The 13,508-nt window shown below is 57.8% G+C and overlaps 1 protein-coding gene across 1 annotated transcript in view; it reads left to right on the top strand.

Moving 5' to 3' along the window:
• The window catches only part of ARVCF (ARVCF delta catenin family member), a 121,727-nt gene that overhangs the window by 73,139 nt on the left and 35,080 nt on the right, over positions 1-13,508 (top strand). The window contains exons 7-11 of the mRNA XM_044656593.1: positions 1,074-1,199; positions 2,368-2,437; positions 3,494-3,565; positions 11,918-12,045; positions 13,313-13,463. Coding sequence (XP_044512528.1) covers positions 1,074-1,199; positions 2,368-2,437; positions 3,494-3,565; positions 11,918-12,045; positions 13,313-13,463 — 547 coding nt within the window. The remainder of the gene's footprint in view (positions 1-1,073; positions 1,200-2,367; positions 2,438-3,493; positions 3,566-11,917; positions 12,046-13,312; positions 13,464-13,508) is intronic.

Below are 13,508 nucleotides of genomic sequence, written 5' to 3'. Positions count from 1 at the left end.
GCTGAGCCTCAGTTTCCTCATCTGTCAGACAAGGAAGTTGGCCCCCAAGGTTCTTTCCAGATCCCAGGCTCTATGGGAAAATGCTTTCCACTCCACTTCCCACTGGCCTCCCTGCCAAGGCTCTAACCAAGATGGCGCCTTCCTCTCCCGCTAGCCGTGGTGCTGAACCCAACTCCGCAGCAGTCTCCTTCCTCTGGAAGGCCACACCCCTGCCCGGACTGTTGTTCTAGGAGACGGGAACCTGTCCGGGGCTGGGATGGCCTTCAGTGCCTGCCCTGCTGCCTCTCACCCCCATTTGACCCACGATGAAACCAAGGCTAAGGCAGCCTCATTGGAGGAGAGCCATGAGATTCCTCCTCGAGGAACGAGGCGAAACGAGGACTAGTTCTGAAGTTAGAGAGCTGCGTTCAAGTCCCACCTCAGACGCTTGCTAGCTCTAGGACCCTGGGCAAGTCCTTGAACCTCCATCTGCCTTAGTCTCCCTCTCTGTGAAATGGGGGTAGTGACAGCATCTCCCTCCCAGAGCCTTGTCAGGATAAAAGTAAGATTTTTGGAAAGCCCTTTGCAATCCTTAAAGTGCTATGTGCCTGGAGTCCGAAGTCTTGAGTTCAAATCTCACCTCTTAATGTTTGTGTGACTTTGGACAATAAGTCAGCAAATAACCTACTACGTGCCAGATGCTAGTTTCCTCATGGACAAAAGGACTTGGCCTGGAGGGCCTCTGAGGTCCTTTGCAGCCATAGAGGTAGGAGGATCCTGTAACCTCCCCCATTTTACAGATGGGAAAACTGAGCCTTCAAATGGGGAAGCCATCACCCAGGGTCAGTCCCAGGGTCTCCAGCCCCATTCTGGAGTTCTTTCCTTGGCACCCAGCTCCCTCTCGCTGTCTCGTCTTCTCCCTCCTCGGGGAGCCTCTCTCACAACCTTTATCGCCCCGGGGAATTCTGTGCAAGCTCCCTGGGGCTCCCCGCCTCTCGAGGGAAAGCCCCCCGGGGAGACGGAAGGGACCCCAGTTCTCTTTTCCACCCCGCTGCTTCCTCTCTCCGAGGCTCCCTTTTCCTCCCCTGTAAAAGGACGGCGTTCACTGGGAGCAGGGGATGGCCGCAGGGCTGGTGAAGGGCCTCGATCTCATGCCCTGCCAGGAGGGGCTCCAGGAACCGGGGATGGCGAGCCTGGCCGAGCCTGGCCGAGAGAAGACCGTAGGGGAAGGGGAGAGCTAGCCCGAGGGCGACTCCAGCCTGGGCAGGTGGAGGGAGGGGACTCCCCTCGCCCAGGAGGCAGCGTGGGGCAAAGGCAGAAGGGACGTTTGTTGGGAAGGTCCTGCTGTGGCTCAGGCCTCCCCCCGCCTCCGCGAGCTGTGACCGTCCAGTGTTCTGTGTTCTCGTTCTAATATCCTTCTCGGTTCTGTCATTCGATGTTCTGTGTTCTAAGCACCCCGTCTTCCCCAGCCCTGACATTCTAGGATACATTATGCCAACAGGAAAAGTCCCACGAGTCATAATGTCAGAGGATCTGGGTTCAAATCCTGGGTCTGACTCTTTCTTCTTATATGACCTTGAACAAGTCCTTTGGTCTCTCTGAGCCTCAGTTTCCTCGTCTGTAAAATGAAGGGTGTGGGCTCGGGGATCTCTAAGGGTCCAAAGTCTACTCTGCTGATGTAGGAGTCCCACTTGACCCCCCCTCACCCCGCTGTACCTCAGTTTCCTCATCTGTAAATGAGAGGGTTGGACTAGACACCAAAGTGACCCTAGAATCCTCCATGGAGTCTCCTGTCGTATCTCTCACTCCGAGATGAGGTTCTTGGGACACGAGGCCGGCCCTGCCAAGACAAAAAAGGCTCCGCTCCCTGCCGGGGGTGTTCTGTGTGTCAGGGAAGTCGTGGGGTGGGGGGGTGCCCCCTGGCCCCCCACCTCTTGTCTCTGGCTCAGTCCGAGCTGGGCCGACCTGGTGGGTGATACTGGTTGGGGGCTATTTCCTTCCTGCCCTTCTAAACAGAGGAGGAAAAGGGGCTGGGGGCCTCGGCAGGGTGGTGAGTCTTCTCTTTGGTCAGGAGACTTGCCCCAGACACGGAGGAGCTGTGTGACTGTGGTCGAGTCTCTTCCTTTCCTCATCTGTCAAACGGGTCCCCTCTAGATCCCCTCCTTCCCTGGGCTGTTGTGAGGGAAGCTGAGGCTGCGAGGGGTTGCCGAGGCAGCCCAGTTGGACGCTCGTGCCCCTTCCCGTGCCTCCCTTTATCATAGAGGGGCATCTGTGATTCAGCAGAGGGAGGCCTCCTTGAGTCAGAGGATCTGAGTTCTTGGTTCCGCCACTTCTTGGCTGTGCTCCCTAGAAAGCCACTTTAATCTGTTGCGTTTCAGTCTTCTCCAGGGAGTCCCCCTGCCCCTGCCCGTCCCCGCGGCCGACGGGGCAGCATCTCCTTTGTGTGTCTCCGTGCCAGGCGCCGTGCCCCCTGCCCTCCCTGACAGCCTTCTCTGGGAATTCTGCTTCCTGATCATTGAGGCTTAGAGACCCCCACCCAGACCCAGGCCCTGCGCTGAGCCCAGTCCCCCCCGTCCTGAGAAAATGGGGAAGCGGAGCCCAGAGAGGGAAAGGAGGGCCCAGGTGGCAGCAGGACTTGCTCTCCATGGGCTTCCCCTCACTGAATCGCCCCTAAACGGGAGACTTCAGGACCCAGAAAGGATCCGTCCAGCTGAGTCCTCCGTGTTTCCCTCAGCCCAGTCAGGACCCCTCGCTGGCCTTGGGCCTTCCCCAGAAATCAGACGGCAGCTCCCCGACCCTCGGGCCTGTCTTCTGCCACCAGCCTCATTCCAGGCACGGCCCAAGCTGATCCCCGGACGGTCGGGTCCTGCTCAGGGCTCCCAGCCTGAGACTCGGGAAGAGAGAGCGGAGGGGGAGCGCTGGTTCTGTCCCTCGCCTGCTTGGGCTCCCTATTGCCTGCCAGATAGAATGCAGACTCGGGTGCTGTCCGTCGCACAGGAGGTGCCCCGCCGCCTACCTTTCCAGCCTCACCCCATGGTCCTGCCGTTCCCCAGCCTAGTCGGAGAGCTCTCGGTCTCCCCGTGTGTCCTCGGCTTTCTCCGCTGCCTGCTTCGTGCCCTCCCTGCCTCCCTCCTCAGTTCCCCCAGAGGGGCCCTCCCCGGCCTCCTCATTCAGCTCTCGCCACACTGACCTCCCAGGCCCTTCGGTCGCCCCTCTGTGGTCCGTCTGCTCTGTGGCTCCTTCGTGATGGTCCTCTTCGTTGGCGTTGTGACCCCTGTCTGTCAGGCCCCGGAGGACGGGGAGCCCAGCCTCGGCTCTCCGGTCATTCAGTGCCGCCCACTCCGGAGGCCTTCATTGGCTCTTCAGACTGGAGAGGAGGCAGGGAGGTGGGGGGGGGGCTTCCCTCCTCGGGACCCCCAAAGGCCAAGCCGTAGGAGCGATGGAGGTCCTTGGCCCCTCCGCTCTGCGCCGAGCCCCGCTCACACCCCTTTTGTCTCGTTTTGCTTCTCTGCAGGAAAAAAGAACGGCGGCGTGGACCGGAACTTTGATACCCTCGACTTACCCAAGAGATCCGAGTCGGCCAAAGGTGAACACGGGCTGCTGGGAGCTGTGGGCTCTGGGGACGTCCCGGCCTCCCTGCCCATTGCCAGGGGCGCCGGTAAACCCAATGTTTGGGGGTTCTCGTCCAAACTCCTCCTCCCAGATTCTAGAGCCCCAGAACCTCTGAGCTAGAAGGGGCCTCGGAGAGCAGGCAGACACCCCAAGAGCAGCCATGAGTGCCCACAGTGTGCCGGGCACTGGGCCAGGGCTGAGATAGGAAGAAAGGCAGAAGCCGGCCAGGTCCTGCCTCCCAGGACCTCAGTCTAACGTGGGACACAGGGAGGAGAGCCCGGAGGACAGCCTGGAGGCGATCAACCAAGGGAAGGAAGACCTCTGGCTCATCCTGATGCCATGTAGCCAACCAGTGCCCCCCGCTCTGCTGGGAAGACCCCAATAAGGGGGAGACCACGTCACGTGGCAGCCCTTTCTACATAGACGGAATTCCCTGCGCTCTTATTTGCTGCGTGTCCCCCCACCTCAGAACAGTCCTTCAGGACTGAATACTGGTCTTAGAATTAGGAAGACCTAGGAGTGGACAGAGAACCAGGCCTAGAGAGGAGAAGTCCTGGGTTCAAATCTAGCCTCAGATACTTCCTGGCTGTGAGACCCTGGGCAAGTCACTTAACCCCCATTGTCTGGCCCTTGTTGCTCTTATCTCTTGGAACCCATACACAGCGTTGATTCTAAGACGGAAAATAAGGGTTTAAAAAACATGAGGAAGGTCCAAATTCAAGTCCTGCCTTGGATCCTTCCTTGCTAGATGACCTTGGACAAGTCCCTTAACTTCACCTACACAGAGGCCCTTAGAGTGTTCTATGGCTCCTGTTGATGGGGCTGTTGGTTACAGATGAGGCGGGCCGAGGTGGGCCGAGGTGGGCCGAGGTGGGCGCTGTCTCTCCCCAGCCCCGAGGATTTCAAGGGAAAAGACGTGGCGCATAGTCTAACCTCTGTGCTCTGCAGCAGGAGGGCCCGATGGCCAGACTTGCCCAGCGTCGCCCAGGTTAGGGATAAGGGGAGTGACCGAATCAGGATTGGAACCCGGGTCCTCTGGCTTAAGGGCCGGGCCGGCACGGGCTGCCCCCCCCCCTTTGAAGAGGAGGTTCTGCAGTTCTGGGTTCAAACAGAAGACTGAAGGTTGAAGGTTCTGGGCTTCTCTTGGAAGCGATCTTGGAATACTGGAAATAGAGAACTGTCAGTGTTCGAATCTAGAACCTCAAAACCCCCCAATCAGCCCGTTAGGACCTTAGGATGTTAGACCAGAGGCAGTACAGATTCTCAAAACATTAGGCACATAGGCAGAATAGGGAAGATTCGAATCTAGAGCCTCGGAGATACAAAATCTCAAAAGGGCAGACCCCGAGAACACTGGAAACACGGACGTTTTCGGCGGAGCCCCATCATTCCATCCAAGTGACCCTCTCCAGGATACTCCCATAATCCTCCTTTCTAACAAAGTGGAGTTAGGCCAGGGGCTCCGCGCCATCCCTCCTGTTACAGAGAGGCAGGTGAGGTGGTTAGAGCACCAGGCCTGGAGTCGGGATTAGGCGAGTGGCCCTGGGCAAGTCACTTCACCCCTGCCTCAGTTTCCTCAACTGTAAAATCAGGATAATAATAACATCTCCCCCCCCAGGATTGTTCTGAAAGCAAATAAGATATCTGCAAAGTGCCTAGAACAGGCTCTAACCCTTAGTAAGGACTATATCAATGATTATTATTGATAAATGAAATATACCGATTATTATTTCTCTTTAAAGATGTAGGAGGCGTGGAGAGGCAGGCGTAACTCATGGGGTTGGTTTATTTTGCTCAATTCACCCGCCTGGGGTGATGTATCAGAGGCCAGACTTGAGCCTGTGTTATATGGTCCAATTCCCATTTTACAGAGGAGGAAGCTGAGGCGAGATTTGAACTCGGGTCCTCTGAGGCCACTTTACACAACTGCCTCTCTTTATGATCATATCTAACAATGACAGAGTGCCGTGTGGTTTGCAAAGCATTTTACTAATAGCTCGTTCCGTCCTCACGACGATTAGCCCCTTTCTACCAATGAGGAAGCCGAGGCTGAGTGAGTGGCTTTGTGATCTGCCCAGGGCCTCGTATCGAGAAAATATCCAAAGCAGGATTTGAACTCAGGTCTTCTTGCCCCCCCCCACTGCACCCCCTAGCTGGCTTATAATTATCGCAGCTCTGTGGGAGGGACTCTTCTTCCCCTGGTGCTCCGGGAACTTCTCTGTTGATATTTTGGTGGCTATTTCAGTGTAATTTGTTCCCTCCTCACCCTCTGTTTTATTTCGTGCGTTTGGAGGAGGGGCCGCCCCTGGGCCCCCCAGGATTGGCTGCTCTGGGAAGAAAATGGGGTTTAGAAAATGGGAAGAGCCCAGGCTTGAACCTAAAAAGAAAGCCGGCGTCCTGGGTTCAAATCCTAAGGCTGACTCTCCAGCTGCTGTGACCATAGGTGGTCGGTTCGCTCCTGGGCACTGAGCTTCTTTCTCTGTTCTGCCTCACAAAGGGGGGAAATAATCCCGGCTTTGAACACCTTTGGGGGCCAGCGAGCCGGGAGTCGGGGTGCTACTGTCATGTGGAGGCCACTTCCCGAGATGGAGCCATTGGAAGCTGTCCGGGGGCCCTCTGGGCGCTGCTGCCCTCCCTCCTTGGGCCATTCACTCTGTCGGGGCTCCCTCCTCAGTGGCTTTTGTTCGCTGCTCATTGCAGAAAGCAGGTCAATGCTGGGCGCAGGAGGGAGGGAGGGAGGCTCCCAACAGGAAGGATGCTCTTGTTGCCATGGCGATGATGTTTCTGGACTGAGGCGAGCTTCTTCTCTGCAGTATCTGTCTCTGGCCCAGAGTGCCTGAGGTGGGGAGGGGGAGACAGAGCTCTGCCTCCGGGCAGCTCCGTAGGATCTGTAGTTAGAAGGAGCCGGAAAAGCCATCCAGCCCAACCCTCTTAGTTTACTGAGGAGGAAACTGAGGCCCAGGGAGGGCAACTGTCTTACCCCAGCTCACACATCAGATCCGGGATCTAGCACTGCAAAGGGCATCCGAGGCCAGTTAGAGCCTTGGTCCCTTCCTAGCTGTGTGGCCCTGGGCAAGTCACTTAACCCTGCTTGCCCTTCTGTCTACAAGCTGTTATGAGGACAGAAAGTAAGAGTTTTTAAAAAATAAGGTCAAAGGGACAACTCTCTTGGGCCTGGCACACACTGGCCGTTTGTTCTTTAATCTTCACTTTCTGGGGTTAAGTGACTCGCCCAGGGTCACACAGCCCGTCATGCCTCTGCAGCCTGGCGTGCACGGCTGAGCTCGGGGGACAGAGCAGGAAGCCAGGCTGGCCAGGACAACGTCTCAGGACTAGCCAGAGGACCAGCCTGATGGAAAATGGGCCAGCAACAGCCCGCAGTCAGGGTGGCATTCCAAGCCCTGAGGCAGCTGCTGGCTGGAGCTTCAGCGCTGGACAGCTCCTGGCTGCTCTGGCACCTTGCTGGGTCTCTGCTGCCCCCAGTGGTGAGCACAGGGATGGCCGCTGAGCCATCCACGGCAGGCTTTGGAGGAAGCTCGGACAGAGCCGGGAGGGAGGTGGCAGCCACAGTCCAGCCACGGCTCCAGCTCTCCTCCCTGGGGCCCCGGCCGAGCCCTGGGCGAGGGGCAGTCCTGGAGAGGCGGCCGGAGAGGGAGCAGGGACAAAGCACCAGCCCCGAGGCTCTAGGCTTCCTTTTCATCGGGGAGGAAACTGAGGACGAGGAAAGGAGGAAAGGGAGTGGTGGTGGCCGGTGACTGGTCCAGGGTCATACAGAGTGTGCCAGAGCTGAATCCCTCCACTCCAGTTCTCTTTGTGTCGTCATCACTACGGATACTCCCTGGGACTTGGGGGAGTTCTTAGCAAGGCAAGAAGTCGGGTGTGATGGCACAGCCAGTTTTCTAACAAGACTTGAATTCAAATCCTGCCTCCGCCACTTACGAGCTGTGGGAGCCTGGATAAGTCACTTCCTCTTACTCTGCCTCAGTTTCCTCATCTGTAAAGTGGGGATGATCATTGCGCCTCCCTCTCAGAGACGTGCGGATGAAATGAGATAAAATGAGAAGGCCTTGAGCACACCCGTGCCTGGCACACAGGGAGCTCGAGAAATGCTCAGGCTGATTATCGGCCACCGGTGGCCTTTGCACATCTTAAAGTGGGGCATAAATACTAGGTAGGAGGATTCATCAAGCAGAACTACGGGTCTAGAGTAGAAAGAGACCTTGGAGGCCATTGAGTTCTCCTTGGACAGAGGAGGAAACTGAGGCAGAGACCTGCCCAGGGCCATGATGCTGAATTTGAACTCGGGGCTTCCTGGCTGTACTTTCAGTGCCCTCGCCACCAGACCATCAAACAGCCAGCCAGCATTTATCCAGCACCTGCTGGATACCAGGTCCTGGGATACACAGAGATCAGTCCTGCTAAGAGTTTCCTGGGTCATTGGAGCTGTGGGGTCAGAGTTGGGCCCCCAGGGATCCTCTGGAGCCCGTGAAAACTCTCGGACAGGCTGGCAATGAGCAGGCCCCCTCCCTGGACAGGGGAGTCCAGGCTCCAGCCAGGGCCGGCCCTTGGCGTTGGAGAGAAAGGCACAGTTAGAACCCCCGGGATTCTCCCCGCCTCGGTGTCTGGGCCGTCCCTTCCTTCCCTTCCCCCTTGGCATTCGGGGCCAGCCCGGCCCCTCCTACCTTATGGCCGGCCGACCCGGGCCCCTTGCTGCTCTTTACCCACAACAGTCCATCTCCAGACTCAGAACATTTGTCCCTGGCCGTCCCCTCGGCCTTGAATGCCCTCCCTCTTCCCCTGAGACCTCCTCCGAGATTCACCACCAATCCCACCTTCTGCCGGCCTCTATTCCCTGCCCCCAGCCTCTGCGATACCATCCATCTCCTTATTTATTCTCATTGATCCACGTTCATTAAGCACCCACTGTTTGCCAAGGGCCATCCTAGGCTCGGGTTCCAAAGAGAGACAGAAGGCAGCAATACCCTCCTTGTTCCTCCGCCCCACGCCACCAAGAGCTCCCTGAGGCCGGGGCCTGCCTTTTACCTCTTCTTGTAGCCCCAGCACTCGGCACAGTGCCTGGCACTTCATAATAAGCATTTTTAGAATTCCTTCTCTTCCATCTTAGCATCAATATCAAGTATCGGTTCCAAGGCAGAAGAGCAGTCCAGGGCAAGGCAATGGGGGTGAAGTGACTGGCCCAGGGTCACCCAGCCGGGACGTGTCTGAGGCCAGATCGGAACCCAGGACCTCCCGTCTCTGGGCCTGACTCTCAGCCCACTGAGCCACCCAGCTGCCCCTGCAATAAGCATTTACTAAAGATTTGTGGACTGAGCAATCCCTCGGGGCTCAGCGGACCACATAATTCCCTCGTGTGTTTTTGGCCTCCCCTTCATTCCCAATATAGGCTTCCCCCTCTCCTACCCAGAGAGCGCTCTCTTGGGACAAAGATCGATTCAGCAAACTGAGCCAGTTCACCCATCACATCTGTGGGCGTAGGCAGCGATCCACCTCTGTGGGGGAGGGAGGCCGACACGGGCTTCCTCTGTCTTTGGGGCCCAGCTCTGATCCCAGAATCTTCACCATTGGGTACACACCGATGGTCAGGGTGGACCAGGTTCTCTCTCCCAGGGGCCCCAAAAAGGGAGAATTATGGGAGTTTTAGGCCCTGTAGTGGGTCAGTGAGGAAAATGAAGGGTGACTTTATCCCCCTTGTCCATGGGGATCTCATCCTTTCTCTGATCCTACAAGGGCTCTTCCCTTGGGTGGATGCGGAGCCCCATGGCGACTGGTACCCAGACACGCCCTACCCCATCGCTATGGAAACGGCTCCCTCCCACTTCTGCTGATGCTCACACCTTGGGCTCAGGAGAAGAGAGGGGTGAGGAGCTCCCATTTCATGAGCCCTTTCCCACTTTCTTTGCAGCAGTCCTGGTTCCGGTCTTGGGTTCCAGGAATGGTGCTGGAGGTGTGATTTGTGGTCCCAACATCCCACGGGAGAAGGAAAGTGATTTAGGGGTGCTAGATTAGGAACAGGAGTGAGGAGTAAGTTTGATGACAAGTCCTCATCCACTACCGTGTGGCCTTTAGCAAGAACCTCCCCCTCGAAGCAGCGAGGCGGCTCGGGGGAAAGAGCATCAGATCTGGAGAGGGGAGGTCCTGGGTTCAAATCTGTCTTCAGACACTTGCTAGCTGGGTGCCCTCACCCCCATGGCCCAGCCCTCACCACTCTTCTGCCTTGGAGCCGATCCACAGTATTGATTCTAGGATGGAAGATGAGGGTTTAAGAAATAAAAAGAATCTCCCCCTCCCTGAGCCTCAGTTTCTTCCTGAGTGGCTTAAAAACAAATACTAATGCTTTCACTAGGAAGGGAGCCCCAACCCCAGACATTCCCAGGCTTCTCATGCTCTTTGTTCCGGGTGCAGGGGGGACCGACTGACTGGATGAAGTCCTGAGCTAGGCACTCTGGGGGGAGACCAGAAAGCAGGCAAAGCCCCCCTTAACAAGATAGCAAGGTTTACTGGATTGAGAGGTGACGGGAACTCTGGGGATTCCCTAGCATCACCCCCTTCAGCCGGGAGAAGATTCAGGCGGCCTCTTGACTTCGGTCCCTTTTCCCCCTCTGGAGAGAACAAAGACCCCCCCCCCAGCAGGAAGCTGTCCCACAAAAGCCAAGCTGGGTTTGGCCCAAGTGTCTGACTGGGCTGGGGCTGACAGAGAAGGCCGGGGGCTCTGGGGGCCCAAAGAAGGGCCTGGGGCTGGGCCTTCCCCCTAAACAGGCCCTTTGGGCTGGCTCCATCTCCCCACCCCACCCCTCCAGCCAGAGGGACACGGGAGCACAGGACATGACCGGGAGATATTGGAGGAGTCTGAGGTCAGGCCAGCAGCCTCCGGACAGGGATTTCCATACTCAGGCTGGGCTGTGGCCAAGAGGGCGAGGGGGAGCCTCCTGGGATTTCCAGTGGGAAGGGCCCCCAGTGGGCATCCAAGCACCTTATTTGACAGGTAGGGAAACTGAGGCCCAGAGGGATTCTGTGCTTCAGAAGGTGCCTGCTGGGGCATCGAAAGGCTTTCTCTTCTCGTTCTTTATTTGGCAGTGGTTCTCGGGTCCAGATCCCGGCTCCCACCTCCCTGGGCAATAAGAGTAACTCTAATAATCACGGACTTTATCTCATTTACGTAGGCTTGCAAAGCCCTCTATGGAGGCTGGTTCTCATAACCACCCCAGGAAGAGAAATGCTCTTATTGTCCCCATTTTACAGACGAGGAAACCGAGGCTTCATTTAAATGCCTTGCCCAGGCTCACGTAGCTTGCTAGCGTGGAGTCAGAATTTGAACTGAGGTCTTTCAGATTCTAAATACAACAAAAATGAACAGAGACCCATACTCACACCCTCTGCCTTGGGCCAGGGGGAGCGTCAGACCTCTTGGGAGCTGTATGGGCCTCAGATTCCTCATCTGTAGAATGGGGGAGCCAAGCTCACTCGGCTCCGGGGACCCCGAGCCTTGAACGATGACAATATGAGGTCAGATAAAGGCCCTGCAAATCGAGAGCGCTCTGAAGCCTTACAAACAGCACGTCCCTGGATTCTCACAACACCCCTGAGAGAGCAGTGCTAGGATTATACCCATTTCACAGAAGAGGAAACTGAGGCAGGTGGCAGTGAAGCGACTTGTCCAGGGTTGCACCACTAGGATGCGATGGAGTTTGGATTTGAATTTGGGTCTTGCCGAGTCCTGGCCTGCTGTTGTGTGTACTGGGACACCCCCTGACTGGGGGGGGCCTTCTTGGTCCAGGACAGAAAGGGGGGAACATGAGAGATCACCTCATCCAACCTTCCTCACTTTAGGTGAGAAAACAGAAGCCTAGAGAGGGAAGTGCCTCGTCCAGGGTAATTGCATAGATAATAAGTGGCAAAGGAAGATTTGAATTCAGGTCTCTGACTTCTGATCCAGTTTGCCCCCCACTGTACTACGGTTCTTTCCCTGCTCCAAGACTGGGGTTTCTGTGGACATTCCACTGGGGTCCCTGAGGCTGACTTTGGGCCCAGGAGGGAGCCCTCTGGGCTGCCCCATGTCTGCCTCCACGGTGACGTCTCTGCCCTCTTCCCCTTGCCTTCCCTCCGGGGCTTGGCCAGCTTTCCTCCTGGGTGCTGAGGGTGCCCCCTGCCCCCCGCAGCCTGGCTTTGGGGCCCTGCGCGCCCCCTTCCAGGGGCAGGCCGGAGGGAGAAGGCGTCTGGAAGCCGGGGCTGGGTCTACGGGGTGGGCCGAGGAGGATGCGGGGAGGGGGATCCCAGACCTGACAGCCCCCTCCTGGCTCTCCCAAAGGCTTCGAGCTCCTCTACCAGCCCGAGGTGGTGCGTCTCTACCTCTCCATCCTCACCGAGAGCCAAAACTTCAACACCCTGGAGGCCGCCGCCGGAGCCCTGCAGAACCTCAGCGCCGGGACCTGGATGGTGAGTGTCTGCGGGGAGCGGGGGCGGGCCGCCCCGAGGGGACCGGGAGGGAGGAGGGACGCCCCGGCCCAGCTCCCCAGCCTTCTCTCTGGGTGCTACAGGGGGAAGACGGCCAGCCTTGGAGGCCAGCCCTGGGTTTGAATCCTGCCTCCTCTAAATACTAGCTGTGAGACCAGGGACAAGTTACTTAGCCTCTAGGAGACTCAGTTTCCTCATCTGTAAAATGAGGGGCTCAGTGATCTCAAAGGGCCTCCACAATGCTACCCTGAGGATCCAGGAGCCTCCCTCTGTCTCGCTGTCTCAGTCTGTGTCTGTCTGTGTCTCTCCTCCTGTCTCTCTCTCTCTCTTTTCTCTCATTCTTTCTCCCTCCCTCATTCTCTCTCTTTTCTCCTCACCTTCCCTACTTGCTCCCCTCTCTTATTTCTCTCTCCCTCTGTCTCTGTCTCTCTGTCTCTCTGTCTCTTCATCTCTCTGTCTCTCTGTCCGTCTCTCTGTCTTTCCCTCTCTCCCTTTCTCCATCTCTCTTGTCTTTCTATCTCTCCTTCCCTCTCCCTCTCTCAGTCTCTCCCTCTTTCCTCTACGTCTCCTCTCCATCTCTGTCTGTCTGTCTGTCTTCCTCCCTCCTCCCATTTATGTAGCCCCCCCTGGCTACCAGGCACCAAGCCTCGCCCTCCAGGAGTTCCCAGTGTAAACATGGGCTTTGTGCTGAGAGGCCCCTTCTTTTCCTGAGGGGGAAACTGAGGCTGGGGGGGGCAGCGTCCGGGTCCCGTCCTGGGCCTCGGCTCTTCTTCCGGGGTGTCCTGAGACCTCAGCTTTCTGAATCGCTCCTGGAGGTTCCCAAAGCAGAATGAGGCTGATCTCAGGGGCAGCCGGGCGGCTCAGGGGATGGAGAGCTGGGCCCGGAGACGGGAGGTCCCGGGTTCCAATCTGGCCTTAGGCACTTCCTCGCTGGGTGACCCTGGGCGAGTCATTAGCCCATGGCCTGGCCCTTAGCGCTCTTCTGCCTTGGATCGAGTGCGCAGCGTCGATTCTGAGCTGGAATAAGGGAGAAAGGAAGGAGGGGATGATTGCTAGATTGGAGACGAGGGCTCTGGGTTCGAATCCCAGTCGTGCCGCTCTCGGAGTCGGCCAGGCCTCAGTTTCCCCGAGGCGGTCTCTGAGGCCCCCTCCGGCCTGGTCCGGCTCCTCTGGCCTAGGAGCTCGCTCCTCCTTGGGGCGGGGCAGGCGGGCCGGGCTCCCACGCGGCCTCCTCTCTGCCCCCACCCAGTGGTCCACGTACATCAGGGCGATGGTGCGCAAGGAGCGGGGGCTGCCGGTGCTGGTGGAGCTTCTGCAGTCGGACTCGGACAAGGTGGTGCGGGCCGTGAGCATCGCCCTGCGGAACCTGTCCATGGACCGGCGCAACAAGGACCTCATAGGTAGGGGGGGGCCTCCCGGGCCGGGGAGGGGGCGGGGAGGGGCTG

The sequence above is a fragment of the Gracilinanus agilis genome, chromosome 1 (assembly GCF_016433145.1).
Source record: "Gracilinanus agilis isolate LMUSP501 chromosome 1, AgileGrace, whole genome shotgun sequence".
In the NCBI taxonomy this organism is placed as follows: domain Eukaryota; kingdom Metazoa; phylum Chordata; class Mammalia; order Didelphimorphia; family Didelphidae; genus Gracilinanus; species Gracilinanus agilis.
The sequence above is the reverse complement of the archived record's forward strand: the minus strand, read 5'-3'. Positions and strand labels throughout refer to the sequence as shown.